Source organism: Falco cherrug, chromosome 2 (assembly GCF_023634085.1).
Source record: "Falco cherrug isolate bFalChe1 chromosome 2, bFalChe1.pri, whole genome shotgun sequence".
In the NCBI taxonomy this organism is placed as follows: domain Eukaryota; kingdom Metazoa; phylum Chordata; class Aves; order Falconiformes; family Falconidae; genus Falco; species Falco cherrug.
The window spans coordinates 2,301,631-2,317,277 of NC_073698.1; the positions used below are offsets into that span (position 1 = coordinate 2,301,631).

Below are 15,647 nucleotides of genomic sequence, written 5' to 3' on the forward strand. Positions count from 1 at the left end.
AGAAGCTGAGAGACACATAAGATGCTATTCTGCTTTTCTTGGATGGATGCTCTCATAGTCTTTCCATCACTGTATGCCTGCTGTGAGATTCATGGGAAAAAGGGACGGCTGAATTCAGAGCATTTTCAATGCCACAAACTCTTGAAGAGTGTATAGGACACAAATCTATTACACTGGCAGATCAGACAAGCTCCTGTTATACTCGGTACTTTTGCGAGGCAAGTCTTTGCCTAGTCCAGGGGTCCTCTGTGGGCTGGATACAGCCCCCCAGGGTCCTCAATCCGGCTCCCCGTATTTACAGAACCCCCTTGGGCCGCCCCCCCCCCAGGGCGGGGGTTGGGGGTGGAAACCAAGCAGCCGCAGATGACTGCCTGCCACTTCATCCACGCACTGGCCCCCTGGTTAAAAAGTTTGAGGACCCTTGGCCTAGTCCTTCTGAAATTGCGACAAGGACTCCTGGATGCATTTCGGGAGTAAAGCTGCTGAGTGAATAGGCTTTTTCTACTAGAAATCAAGCAGCTGTTCTGGCAAAACTTGACTTTGGTTGCATCTTTAAATCCTGGTAGGCTGACAAATGGGGTGAGCTGGTTAGAGGAAAGGGCCTCCCTCTCTCCAGGGAAGGCTCCACTGATTTGACCCTTAAGCCTAAACTTGCATCTTCCTACGTTTACTTTGTGTGTGTTAATGCAGACCTGTTAAATTTTGGTTTTTATCAATTTCAGTTGATTTGTCAGTTACAAATTGGAGTAAGTGGTGCTTGGCTATACATAAACCTCTCCTCTCCACACTTTTTACGTGCTATGTCTAATGACTTACTGTTGTACTTCAATACACACCAGGAATGATTCTGGTAGTGTTGCAATCTAATGGTAATACTGCATTGTCTTCTCTTGTCTGTGAACAGAAGGGAATCAAGCCGACTGTCGCTGTTCCGCCAGGCAGGATGGACACCTGAACAGCTTCGGTCTCAATGCCCAAGCCTGGGCCCAGCCCAAGAAATGACTGGCTGCTTAAATAATTTGGCCATAAGGTATTGACTGGTTGTGTGGGAAGGCACCTAAACAATGCTGTCTGTTCTTTGTTTCAGTATGTCTGATCTATAATGGATTCTTAAACGTTGGGTGTTGCCGGAGGCTTGGAGGGGCTGTGCTGGTCCCTGGCCGGCAGGCCGTGCCCTGTGGCAGGGGCTGGGGTCTGCGGGTGGGCAGAGCTGCAGTGTGCAGGGGTGCAGCCCGTTCCCCACTTTGTCACTCTGCTGGCTGCTCCAAGGAGGCTGCTTTGAGCAGCACTTTCGCTTTTGTATTCCTCTTGCTGAGAGGCAATGTTTTACTTTTGTTCTCATGAGATTTTGTCACGTTAGCTTTAGGCCCGTTTCCCACTTATTAACTAAACCTGGACTGCGAAGGACTGGGGATGCCCTTTTCCCACCCCTGCCGTGATGTCACATGCAGCTTTTGTATGTACAGTCTCTGTCATCCAGATTTTGAATGAAGATACTAAGCAGACTAAAGCCCAGGGCTGACCCCTGTTCAAATACTTGTCTTGTTTGACAGTCAGTCGTCGAGAATTGGGCTCCAAGTGCAGTATTTTATACACCCGTTCAAGCCACCCACCTTATGGTAATTACAGCATGACAGTATTTCCCTTGTTTGCTTATAGGGAAGTTGCATGGAATAGGGTTATGGGTCTTAAAAAATGTTAGGGTACAGCCCATCCCCTGCTTCCCTCTTCTTCACTGATCCAATTATCCTCTTAAAGGAATTAGAATGGTATGCCACTGTTGGCTCTTGGGGAAAAAAAAATGGTGACTGTTTTCTGATGGAGTGTTACTTTTTAGGTGCTTGTACGTCTGGTTTGGTGTCCCATTCCCCTACCCTGTGGTTCATCCTAGTATCTTCATATTGAGTTGAGGCTGACCAATGTGTCCCTCACCGCTGCTCCTTTCGCTATAGGAGCAGGCAGATGGGGCAAGTAAGAAGCAGCGGTTAAAAGTGCTGAGCAGAGGATTTGGTTCTCCCTTTCCCAGCCATCCCTTTGATTTGCTTTGTGACTTACTCCCTGCTCCTTTATTACCTCTTCTTTAAGAAAAGATACGTATTTGCCACACTGCTGTGACGTTTTAATGAACCCACAGCTGCACAAAGCAGAACAAACGTAGCATAGATAGTTCTGTCATTCATTGATGTGCTTTAGGCAGGTAAAATGAAAGGAAGTTTACTCTGGAGACCTTTCTTCCCTAGTTGTTCAGCCTCTGGCACCACCACCTATCTATCGCCCACTTCAGTCCTACATCTCTTTTCAGGGTTGTGCAGGTTATCAAGGCAGATAGGTTGTGTGGGGTCTTACTTTCGAGCCTTGCTTCTTTGGAGGAGATGCCCTTGTCTGCACAAGGGTTGGGGCATGTGTCACTGTAGACGTCCACCAAGAGCTGGACACCTGGCCATCCTGACATGAGGTGTCTTGAAATAGATCCGTATCAGTCGTGCCAGTCTATAAATGTGCAAGATATCAGGAAGAGCTGTAAGAAAGCAAATGCAGCGTAGTCGTGTATTCTGCACATACACACCACACACTGTGGTGTTCTAAAGCAGCCTTCTGCTTTCAGCCTCCCAGGCAACATTCCTTGTGCAGGACTGTGCCTTTTTGTGACGGTTCCCAGGCTCGTTCAGTCTTGTACTGAGCCCTTCTTTTATGGATGGATGGTTTTTCTATCGTAGGTGATAAACAGGGCTTGTATGTGAATCTAGGGCTGGAGTTTGACGGGTAATCTCAGTGGAGCAACAGTAGTGGGTAACGGGTAAACTGAAGCCAGGAAAGGCAAGAGCACGCCTGCAATTTCGGGCAGTGAGGGCTGTAAAGAGGCTGTGGAAGGACACTGGTGATGACTAATACGTTGTCCTCTCTAGATGCAGACTTGTGTGGTTTGCAGCAAAACAAAATAGCAGGTCAGCACAGGATACAGATGCATTTCCACAAGTCATGACGAAACGAGCGTTTTTGCCTTTACAATTAATTTATCAAAGCATTTCCAGTTCCCGTTTTGAGGCTAGAGGCTAATGATAAGTATCACTTCAGGAACACTACATGGTGCTCAGCTCAAATGACATTCAATTAGAAAAACAAACAAACAAAAAAACCCCACCCAGCCCTGCAAAACCGGAGGAGTGGCTGTTTTGGCTGGAGAGTATTAAGCAACCTGGGAGGACAGCTGAGAACACTTTGTGTGTGCTAAAGTAAACAAGAATTTTTGTTGCCAGTTTGGATTTGGAGAGTATACAGAGATGTTAATGCAACAAATCAGTCCTCAGTTCAGAACTTAGATGCTGATTTGCCTGGGGGACCCTCCTATACATTTTTTGTATTTAATCAGTGAAACCTGCTGGCTGGGAATTGATTTGGGGGAGTGTATCCAGAAACAGCCTTTCTCTGAAAGGCAGCGGTAACAGCAGTTCAGTAGAAAAGATAAACAGCCTGATGCTTTGATCCCAAGCATGCTTATAGGTGTCTTCTGACACTGAATATTGGTCTAAGACCCAGATTACTAGAAATGCTGTCCTTCTAGGCTTTAATAATAATCTAAGTGTTTATATAGGTTTTCTATTAATTAGGATACATAGGGGTGTTTATTGACCATTGAGAAAAAAGTCCAGTATTTATCAATCTTGCTGTGGTGTTGGCCGCTTCAGCTTGCTGGAATTTGCCACTTCTAATTTGAGGACAGAACTCCATGGTTCTCTATGGCTATTCCAAGAATTCATGAGGGAGAATAAAAGGTGTGTTGTTTTGGGGTGGGGGTTTTCTGTTTGGTTTGGTGGGCTTTTTTCGTTGTGATTTTTTTTTTTTGTTGTTTTAAAAAACCAGCAACCGCCTCAGACACACTGTCATATCTTAGTCTTAGTCACCTCCTCATTTGCTAGTTCTGTGCAAACATGCTGCATTAAAATGCCAGTCTCTCTCGGTCTGCCCTTACGGAGCCAAGGCAGTTACGGCTGTGATTCCAAAGAGAGGCTATGTCCTTTATTTCATTTGTTTCCTATTAGCTGTAGCATAGTCACTGGACAGCACTGAAGGATGCTTTACTAAATATCCTGTCCTGTTTTTATTTACCCAATTGCCTTAACGGCACAGAAACCATTAGGAACAGCCTTCAGCAATAAGTACTTAGACCCTGTTCAGAGCTTTGAGCAGTCACGTGAATTATCCGCTCTGTTCCTCTGTGCTCTTCAAATTTCAGTTTTCAGAGTAATTGTGGAATGTGATCAAGTACATTTTGGAGCGATTTCCAGGCACTGCTTTTGGAGCCCATGACGAACCGCAAATGTAAAATAATGCCTCCTGCGCCGCTCATCTGCATGGGAAGCTGTGGGAGCAGCACTAAGCGAGGGTTGAGGGCAGGGGGCTTGAGGCTTCTACTTCTTGCCTACAGGTAACAAGCCTGGCCCCAACCAGGGACTGGGGCTCTGTGGAGGAGTTTTCCCTGCCTGCCGCGTCCGGTTCCCATGGCTTCTGGGGCGGGACGGCTTCTGCAGCTCCCTCTGTGCTGATGCTGCAGGCAGCAGCTGAACCAGCCCCGGCCTGGAGCCTATAAAGAGTGTCGGAAAAGCGTACTGAGTTTTCCGATGTCCTATCCCAAGCTAGGTGCCCCCTTGTTTTTGGACCAAGGACTCTGAGGGTCTGTGCGGACTTCTTTACAGTTTGAGCCCCCTGTGACCAAACGTGGTGATGACCCCGCTTTATTGAGACGAAGGATGGCTGATGCTAACTAGTCATGTGCAGAACTTCCTGTGGGAGTTAACATGGGCATAGAGAGTTCTTTTCTTTAATCCAATGCTTGGTGGCACCAACTGCTTTAATTTTGACTTAAATGAGACCAGGCAGTTAGAAGGCAAACTGCAGCGATGTTCCACTTACAAGCAAAGCATTTGGTGTGTTCGCTTTTTAAAAAAACTGAACAGGCAGTATAAATGAAGTAAGCAAGCTGAATTGTAAAAAAAAAAATAAAAAAATAATAATAACAATCAGTGAAACTGTGTGTACCCTCTAGAAATTCAGCTAGCTAACATACCAGTGGGTGAGTTTTGTGCATTTTTTCTTGGTGGAAAAATATTTCTGCCGTCTGAGCCCTGAGGGTGGCACTGATAGCAGGGAGAGGCAGTTTCTGTCACTGTGCAGGAGGGTGATGCTTCTGCTTTCCTGGCTGGGTTTGGTGGTGCCGTTGGTGGTGATTGTGTGGCTCTACCAAGATCAGTCATTTGAAATGTTGCCACTTGTTATGTATACTTGGTGGCTCTGGCCTGGTGGGACATGCTGTGTGACAGGCCATCAAGACCATGTGTCAGACTGGTTATGCCTTTACTGGTGGCTATAGACAAAATCAGAGGGCAAGTGCTGCTCTTCACATTCACTCTTTCCACCTTCCAGTAGTTTCTGCAGGCTCTGTGAGAGAGCACCCAGATGTGTTTGAAACATCTGGGAATGAAGCAGACATGGCTTTGCCACCTCCGTCAGGATCTCGGAAGGGGAAAATAGCAAGAGAAGCTGCTAAACCCCCAGCAGAATTGGGACAGGGGAGATGGGAGCTCCCAACAGAGCTGGATGTGTGGGAATTGCCTGCCAGACAAGTACAGAATAAAAGCTACATGTGAAGCAAAGACACCGTAAGGTGAGGAGTGTGTGAAGGGCATGTTTGTATGGAAAAGAGCAGTCTGAAGGCACAAAAGGAAAAATGGTTGAACACAAGGGTAAAATAAAGGAAAGCATAAAGCAAAAGCAAGAAAACAAAAGTAGGTAATGATTTTTTGGAGGGGAGTGTGTGTGTGTGTGAATCCCAAGCCTTAGGAATAACCTGCAATTTCTAAAAAGCCACCCCCAAAAAGGGCAGGACAGGGGGAGGAAAAAAAGAGACTGTGGTCTAGGAGAAACACGCGAGAACAGCAAAGAACCTGGAAAGGGCATGAGGTTTAACAAAACTTTGAGGTGCCACTAGCAGCAGGAATGTCCACTGCTAGCCTGTATAAATGCGTGATCTAGTGACACGGCCTCTCCTCTTTCTCCTCTCGGTCCCTGTGCTCCCCTAATAAATCTGCCTAGTCTGGGCTATGCTCCTGCCCCATCGCTGGGGTGTTTGTGCTGTGGCCAGGCTGAAGGGTCCTTGGTTTCTATTGTGCTTGTGGCGGTTCACTATGGTACAAATAATGAATATAAGCTAATTGTTAATGTAAGCTATGTTGTCAATGGGAGGCTGAGTGGGAGAGGAAATTGACTTATAAAGTAAAGGTTTTCAAAGAAAATATTTACCAAAGAGTTTTCTCTATTGATGTGTTCCATGCCTTGGAAATGGGGAATGACTGTTAAAGAAAAAGTGAGTAAAATAAGCATAAAAAAAAAAAAGAACTAAGTGGTTACTGTGCCACGTGCACGCTATTGCCAAACAAAGAACTTCAGACTTGATGACAAAGCTGTATATAAGCTTGCATGATGAAATCCGAAGCTGGATGAACACAGCTTGGTTTTCGTGTATAGTTTCATGCCTGTAATCTGTCCAGCATCATAAAGATCTTAAAGCTGAGCCAAGTTTTCTGAGACCTTGGGTGAGTTATAGTTTCTGAGGGAAACTATGCAAAAAAGGATAGGCTTTCATGCCAAAGCAGACAAAAGTTATGGTTTTGACTGTGTTATGCTTCAGGTTTGGGAATTAAAAGTCTAAGCTCAAAGTAAAATAAAACTCAGAGACTTCTGGCCAACAAAAGAAAAAGTTAACTGGAGCCGCTGCTGGCATGCTGCTTTGTTTTCGGTTTTGTGGGGTTTTTCTGTTGTGACAGTCTGTAGTCTGCCCTTGTGGGGTTTTTTGTTTGTTTTATTTACCACATTGTCATAAATGAAAATGGAATACAGATTCTGTTCTGCCTCTTGTTTTCTTGTTAACAAACATCTGGAGACTCTGCTTCTGTAATAAATAAGCCTTAGCAAGTAGGTCTTGCTCTGCACTCTTGGGAGTGCTTATATTAGTGCTGGCTCTGCTCTAGAGGAGGAAGACAGCTCAACTTGTGTTTTCCCGTTGCAGATGTTGTCCTGGAGAAGGCCATGCATAAGTGCATTCTGAAGCTGTTGAAGAGCCATATTGAGGCGATGTTGAAAGAGTTTGATACTGCAGATGGTTCTTGGAAACAACTGAAGAAAAACATTCAGTTGGTACGGCAGAGGAATCATCAGGAGCTGGGCGTGTTTGTTCCAACACCAGACTTTGTGGATGTTGAAAAGATTAAAGTCAAGTTTGTGACCATGCAGGTGAATGTATTCACCTGAAAAGGAAGTCATGCTGCTGCTGAGAGTTTGCAAATTGATTTATACTGTTACGGAGAATAACTTGGGTATGGTGCTTCTTGTGGTTCAAGGTCACTGTTTTTTTTTCTAAACCTGGGGTTGTATTTTGGTGGAAGAAATCAGACCACCTGATTCTGCAGATGTCACCTTCTTCTGGAGCTCTTGTAGCATCTCTTTGCCCTTTTGAGAGGGATTCTTTCTCTCTGCTTCCTTCCTGATATCTCTGCATCTGGCAGCGCATCTTACAAATTCAGTGTGAGGCAGAGTTGTGAAGCAGCTTAAAAAAAACAACAACAAAAAAACCCCAAACAACAAACGACCAGCTTTGCTTAACTGTAGGCTTTTGAAATTGGCTGTCAGAAAGTCTGTCCTATAAGCCTAGAATTTGACATTGGTTCTATGACGACTACAAGAGCTCTGTGTTGATGGGTGGAGGAAAGCAGCCCCTGGTCCAGTATTTTTGACTTGCTGTGCCTCTGAATGTTCTCATTTGGACACTTTCTTTCTGTTTTTGCAAGAGAAATAACATCTATTTCGGTGCTGTGGCAAGAGTCCAAAAGTGACCTTGAAATGTAGATGGTGAAATGGAACCACAGACCAGTTAAGACCAGCTTGATTAGTCAGTGGCACAATTAAAATGCTGTGCTGGATGGCATGAATTCATAGGTGCAGCTCTGTTGCCTGACATCTTATCATGCACTGCTGTGGTAGGTCACGAGCTAAGGTGAAGCAATGCCGGTGGTAGTGGGAGATTTTTTTTCCCTAAGAAAGTATAAGCTGCTGCAGGTGGTTGGCAGTTTTCTTTAAAGCACTGAATCTGCAGCTGGGTCCTGTGCCGATCAGGATGCTTGCTTTCTTTCGAGATTTGAGAGAATGGTGAAAGCTTCTCGCTGTAAAAGACGCCCCAGGCACTTCGGCAAGATTTGGGCAGGAGCTTAGACCTGGCTTATTTCTGTGCAAAATCCTGCGTTTTACAACGTATTTAGGAATCTTTGCCAAAGTGCTGCAAACTTTTTTTTCCCCTGTTGAGTACTTCCAATGTGCAAAAGTTCTTAGTAACTTCTTAGTAACTAATGCAGTGCTGTGTTGTGGCTCTGGCGTGAGAACAATGTTGATAGCGCACTGATGTTTTTAGTTGTTGCTGGGTGATGTTTATACTAAGTCAAGGACTTTTCAGTTTCTCAAGCCTTGCCAGCCAGAGGGCTGGAGGGGCAGAAAACGTTGGGAGGGGACACAGCCAGGACAGCTGGCCCAAACTAGCCAAAGGGAGGTTCCATATCACGGGGCGTCCTGCTTGGTACATAAACTTGGGGGTGTGTCGAGGTTTAACCCCGGCCGGCAACCAGGTACCACGCAGCCGCTTGCTCACTCCCCCTCACCCAGAGGGATGGGGAGGAGAATCGGAAAGGAATGTAAAACTCAAGGGTTGAGGCAAGAACAGTTTGATAGGTAAAGCAAAAGCCGCACACGCAAGCAAAGCAAAGCAAGGAATTCATTCACCGCTTCCCATGGGCAGGCAGGGGCTCAGCCATCCCCAGGGCAGCAGGGCTCCATCACGCCTAACGATTACTCGGGAAGACAAACGCCATAATGCCAAATGTGCCCCCCTTCCTCCTCCTTCCCCCAGAGTTTATATACTCAGCGTGACGTCATACGGTATGGAATACCCCTTTGGCTAGTCTGGGCCAGCATCCTGGCCATGTCCCCTCCCAGTTTCCCATGCCCCTCCAGCCCTCTCGCTGGCTGGCAAGTTGGAAGCTTTACTGATATCAGCCAGCAGTAGGTCGTTCCACTATGGTGTCTCTCCGGTGTGTTCCCTTAGGGAGCGACTCTTTGGGACAAAGCTAACCTCAGGTGTCCGATTGCCTTTCAAAAACTAGTCCTGAGACCTCTCTTAGGACAAGCGACATGTGCCTGTGACAGGACCGGAGGAAAATGAGCCTAGCTCCAGATGTATTTGTGTCGGGTAATATAAGCCAGTAGCAGTTTATTAAAGGGATACTTTGGTCTTTGAAGGAAATGTCCTGAATTATTTCAGTCTAATCCTTCATTTACAACTTAATTCCCTAAATAGGGAATTCGTGAATTCCTAGTGCTTGTGAGGTACAGAAATGGACAAATCATTCTCTCTGTGTTACTGGCCTTCCAAATTGCCATAGGTCCCACAGCCTGGACTGTCCCCTCAGGCAACCTTGGTTTTCAGGAAAAATATTAAAGCGGTATCTGGAACAGAATTCTGTCAGGATTCCGTGAAGATAATGGTGTTTCTTGGCACCTGCCTCTAAAGAGCAAACCTTTGTACTTTACTGTCCAATTACCTTAAAAAAAGTATCGAAGTTGGAATAAGGCCAGCTTGTGTATGAGGTAGTGCTGAACACTGAGAACGAATGCCTCTGTTCAGCGTAAAGAGAAGGATCTGAAAATACTTGGAAGGAATAAGAGAAGAATGATTTAATTTCATCTGGAACTCCAGATACTCTTGTGTGTACTTCCTGCTGTCTGTTGGATGGTGAGAGGGTACAGCTACAGTGGCTGTTGCAGAGGTCCCCTTGTCCATGGTATCGTGTTCCTTCCAGCTGCTTGTGGGACCATGACATGGTAGAGAGGTGGTGGTTGCTGCAAAGTTCCGTTGCCCAATCCTGCAGGCACCTTTGAGCTGCCTGTGGGAACTGGATGGGGTGTAGATCAGGTAGATGGTGCGGCGCCCTCTTTGCCCATGGCTGTGGGCACCTTCTTCTGAACTGTGGAATGAAGACACACTGCAGGTAGCGCGTGTGTTACTGGGATCCACTCTTCCACGGCTGCGTGTTGCGTCCCTTTTCCTGTGGGACCCCGGCATGGCAGAGAGGGGGTTGTTGCTGCAGAGGTCCCTTTGTCGCAGGCTGTGGGCACCTTTGAGCTGCCTGTGGGAGCTGGGTGGCGTATAGGCAGGGTGGGTGCTCTAGCTCTGCCCTTGTCCATGTACGAAGGCACCTTCTGGCTGTCTGTAGGATGTCGGGGTACAGGTACGGCAGGCTCTGTGGTGCTCCCGTTGTCCACGTGTGCAGGCACCTTTGAGCTGCCTGTGGGAGCTGGGTGGCGTACGGGCACGGTGGGTGCTGTAGCCGTCTTTTTGCCCACCTGCTATGAGATCTTCTGTACGTCTTGTACCAAGGCTAGAAGAAGGGGCTAGAACCAGTGTTAAAACTCAGGTGATAACTTTAGGGTTTGAAAGGTTTCTTTTTGTTTGACCAGTCTTCTGTATGTAGAAGTGTCTTGAAATGTCAGAATATGAGATGAATGGAAACCGGGGAGAGTCGACTGGAACAGCTTGTAGTTACCTGCCAAGAAATCGTGAACTTTAGTAAAAGGTAGCTCCGGCAGGGGGAGATCGCGACCACCCACTCATATACCACCTACCCAGATCGTACCCCAGACCCATTTCTAGACCTTTCTAAGCTCTACTGAGCAGAATCGGATCTAGGAGGAGAATATGTTAATGATTTATGGGAAATATCATGGTTATGCATGAATATTTAATGAATATGTATGAATAAGTTCTATATATGGTGTCTGATTTTGAGACCTGGCGTGCGTTGATCGTGAGAGGACTCGCTCACGCACCCGGCCGTTAATAAAGAAGTGTCTGCTTATCTACATCACATTGGTGTCGATAAGTTCTTCATTCCGAGATTTCGGTAACAGTTTTGGCACCCCAGATGGGACCTCGCTGAAGGAGACCGGAGGAGTCGGGGACCTGATCGGTTCCAGCCGGCACCGAGGATTTCTCGGGGATACCCGTCGATCCCCGATCCGTAAGGCTCTTGGCGACGTTCCCTGCATTTTTGGTAAGACACTTCTTTTTTTTAATTGTAGTAAGTGGGTTGGAGTCCCACTAAAGTAAGTAAGTAAGTGCACTAGAGGAAGTGGGTAGGAGTCCCACTAAAATAAGTGTATGGGAAGGAGTGGGATGGAGTCCCACCAGTGGGTTGGAGTCCCACTGAGTAAGTCTGCCTGTCAGAGGCGGTGAAAGAGCTGCGCAGGGTAGGACTAGGAGTCTGCCCGTAAGACATAAGCGAAAGCTGTTGCAGGGTTGGACAAAAGTGTAGACAAGAGAAACTATATGCTATAGTGTTCTCTAAGGTAGTGCCTCTAACAAGAAGTTAGAAGAGGTTTTTGGGGTTTTTTTGTTGTTTTGTGAGTTTGTGTATTAAGAAGAAAATGAAGAGGTATAATATTGTGTTATAGGTTTGTTTAAAGTAACTGTGGGAAAGTGTGAGTGTGGCTGTAAGGGTGAGACGTGTAATTGAGAACGAAAGCGAGTGTGGAGTGTGGATCCGCGGATCGGAGTGACAGAGTTGAATAATTGTGTATTGTACTGTGAGTAATTACACCATGGCAACTAAGTTAACTCGGTTGTTTAAAAGTCAAAGCATGGGCAATCTTGCTGTAAATGACAAAATCCCGAAAAATTCTTTGTTGGGATGTTTATTGGCACATTGGGGAAATTTACAGGATGATCTGCAAAAGAGCCAGGTGATTGAGTATTGTAATAATTTGAGTACTGTAATAATTGGTGGCCTTTGTATATATTGGATGATGAGGAAAAGTGGCCCACGAATGGGACACTGAATTATAACACTATTTTGCAGTTAATGCTGTATTGTAAAAGAGAAGGGAAATGGAATAAAATGCCAGATGTGGATTTGTTTTTTTTATTTAAGACAAAGAAAGGATTGGCAGGATGAATGTAAGCTAATTATTAGAGATAATTTGGTAGTGGCTATAACTTCTGATAATAAGAAAGTGGAAAAAAATGTTGTTTAAATTGTGAGGTTGGGAGTGGATACAGGAGCGACATTTTTTTATTAAATACCTGTAAAGGAAAAACTGGAACAAAACCAGGCCATTCCTGCAACCCCTGGATTTGAAATTTGGAAATAAGATAATTACACCTGAATTTTTGTATGTACCAGAATGTCCGATACCCTTCTTAGGAAGAGATTTGTTATCCAAATTAAATGCACAGATTGTTTTTGACGAAGGAGAACTTTTCTTGAAAATACCTGAGTCAAAAACGGGAGAAATCCTGATGATACAAGAAAAGGTAAAGGAACAAGAAATTCCACCGGAGGTGGATTTGGCAGTGATCCCTACTGTATGGGAAACAAATATTCCTGGTAAATTGAAACTAGCAGAACCTGTTAAAATAGATTTGAAGGAAGGCGCAGGAACCGTGAGAATTAAACAATATCCAATCAAACCAGAAGTGAGACAGGAATTGAAGAAATTGATTGATAAATTTTTGGAGTATAAAATTTTGGAAGAATGTGAATCTGAGTATAATACTCCTATTTTACCAGTCAGAAAACCCTCGGGTGAATAGAGACTGGTACAAGACTTGAGAGCAGTAAATCAGATAGTTAAGGATATTTATCCTGTAGTAGCAAACCCTTATACACTGTTAACAGCATTGAGGGAGAATTATCAGTGGTTTACAGTGCTTGATTTAAAAGATGTTTTCTTTTGTATACCTTTGGAAAAGGAAACCAGAAAACTGTTTGCTTTTGAGTGGGAAAATCCTCAAACTGGGCGAAAGATGCAGTTGACATGGACTAGATTACCCCAAGGATTTAAAAACAGTCCAACTATTTTTGGCAATCATTTAGCAAAGGAATTTGAAATCTGGAAACAGGATAAATCAAGACCTGGGCATTTATTTTTACAATATGTGGATGATCTATTGATTGCTACAGAAGAAAGATTTATTTGTATACAGGTGACTATTGACCTTTTGAATTTCCTGGGACTAAATGGGTATAAGGTATCCAGGAAGAAAGCCCAAATAGCCTGCCAGACTGTGATATATCTCGGCTTTGAGATTTCAAAAGGACAACAACAATGAGGAAAAAATCGCAAAGAAGCTCTTTGTGGTGTACCTGAGCCGAGAAATATTCATGAACTCGGAGCATTTTTGGGCATGACTGGGTGGTGTCGCCTTTGGATCATGAACTATGGGCTAATAGCTAAACCGCTGTGCGAGGCCCAAAAGAACTCTCCCTTTGTATGGGGCCCACAACGACAAAAGGCTTTTGTAGAGTTGAAACGTGCCCTAATGTCTGCACCTGCCTTGGGACTGCCGGATCTAACCAAAGATTTCCAGCTGTTTGTCCATGAAAGACAACACCTTGCACTGGGCGTGTTAACCCAGAGGACAGGAAGCTGGAAACGACCAGTCGGATATTTCTCTAAACAACTGGACACAGTGAGTAAAGGGTGGCCAAACTGCCTTCGAGCAGTGGCCGCAACAGTGATGCTCATACAAGAAGCTCGGAAATTGACTTTGGGAAGAACAATAACAGTCTATGTTCCACACATGGTGATAACTGTCCTAGAACAGAAGGGGGGACATTGGCTGTCCCCCAGCCGAATGATGAAATACCAGGTGGTATTGACTGAACAGGATGATGTGATTCTAAAGACAGCTAACCTGGTAAATCCTGCAGTGTTTTTAAGTTCCGTACAGGAAGAAGGACGACTGGAACACGATTGCTTGGCTACCATCGAGTATGTTTATTCCAGTCGTGAAGATCTGAAGGATGTGCCATTGGAGCGACCAGACTGGGAATTGTATACTGATGGAAGCAGCTTTATGGAACAAGGAGTCCGATACGCCGGATACGCGGTAACAACAGAGACCACAGTTATAGAAGCAGGAGCATTGGCGAGTACCACATCAGCCCAAAAGGCAGAACTCATCGCTTTAATTCGAGCCTTAGAGGTAAGCAAAGACAAGAGAGTAAATATCTGGACTGATTCAAAATATGCCTTTGGGGTAGTGCATGTCCATGGAGCTTTGTGGAAAGAGAGGGGGTTATTGTCCTCTCAAGGATCAAACATTAAGCATCAAACAGAAATTTTACGATTATTGCAAGCAGTTCAAAAGCCAGATCAAGTAGCAATCATGCACTGTAAGGCACACCAGACTGGGAATACAAAAATAATAGCTGGGAATAATTTAGCTGATAGAACAGCAAAAAAAGGTAGCAAAGAAAGAAGCATTGCAAATGGCAGTAATTCCTTCTAAAGCAGTAACCCTTCCTAGGGAAAACCCGAGATATTCAGAGGAAGATGACAAATTGGGTCAGTTATTAAATGCTAAGAAAAACTTAGCAGGATGGTGGGTAACTCCTAACGGACAGGTAGTAATTCCACCTCTTTTGATGAGAGAGATAATTCAAACGAGACATCAAGAATGTCACTGGGGGGCAGAAGCCTTAGTAACATCTTTACGAAAGCAAGTAATATCAGTTAAAATGTTGGGAATAGTAACTGCATAGTAACTGCAAAATGTGAGGTATGTTTGAAAAATAATCCAACGATTAAGAAGAAGGTTCAAATGGGTAGGCTGAAGTCTGGTACAGAACCTTGAGATTATTGGCAAGTAGATTTTTCAGAGCTGCCTAGACAAAATGGGTACCGGTACATCTTGGTAGGGGTTGATACTTTTACAGGATGGCCAGAAGCCCTTCCCTGTCACACCACCCAAGCAAAAAAGGTTGTAAAGTGGTTATTACAAGAAGTAATTCCGAGATTTGGAGTTCCTATTGGAATTTCCTCTGACAGAGGTCCACGCTTTGTTGCTGAAGTAGTCCAAAGTGTTAGCAAAGTATTGGGTATTAATTGGGATTTACATTCATCTTGGAGGCCACAATCTAGTGGGAAAGTGGAAAGGATGAATCAAACTTTGAAACGACAAATAAGTAAAATTTGTCAAGAAACCAGTCTAAAGTGGCCTCGGGCGCTTCCATTGGCATTATTATGAATCAGGGTACAGCCAGAGTGGAACCTCAGTCAGTCCTTATGAATTATTATATGGAAAACCATATGAGTCTCTAGAACCAAATCTAAACATACATGTATGTGGATAACTGGCTAGCTGAAAAGGGTCACATAGACATAGTCCAGCTGGCTGGACAAAAATGCACATGGCTCTCAGCTGATCTGAAGTAAAGCAAAATACACTGTCTTTGGCTGTCCTTGTTACACAATAACAGGAAGATTTTGGTGGGAAAAGAACGTTGCAGGTGGGAACAGATAACTACAGAAGAGAAACTAGGGGCGGGCTTGGTATTTAGGCAACTAACCAATAATGAGCTTAACTTTTGTAATATGTATGAGCTAATTATAACAAGGCATAAAAGGTGACTGTAAGAGACAATAAAGGAAGTCTGCTGATCACTCATATTGAGCGACTGTGTCTTCCCTCCGTCGCGACACATGTAAAAGGAAAACAAGGTGTGTATAACTATTTGCTTTTTCTAAGGAAAACTTTGGCTGCGATT

At 44.7% G+C, this 15,647-nt stretch overlaps 1 protein-coding gene across 4 annotated transcripts in view; it reads left to right on the forward strand.

The window, feature by feature from the left end:
• Positions 1-15,647, forward strand: part of LOC106631740 (uncharacterized) — a 28,767-nt gene that overhangs the window by 6,463 nt on the left and 6,657 nt on the right. Inside the window, exons 1-2 of one of the 4 annotated variants that reach the window (XR_008731065.1) lie at positions 814-1,030; positions 7,064-7,370. Coding sequence is in view for 1 of the 4 variants with exons in the window: in XM_055702984.1 (XP_055558959.1) it covers positions 13,283-14,083 (801 nt within the window). In the remaining 3 variants the exon portion in view is untranslated. Of the gene's footprint in view, positions 1-813; positions 1,031-7,063; positions 15,601-15,647 lie in introns of those variants that run through there. The other 3 variants (XR_008731063.1, XM_055702984.1, XR_008731064.1) reach the window with 3 other exon arrangements.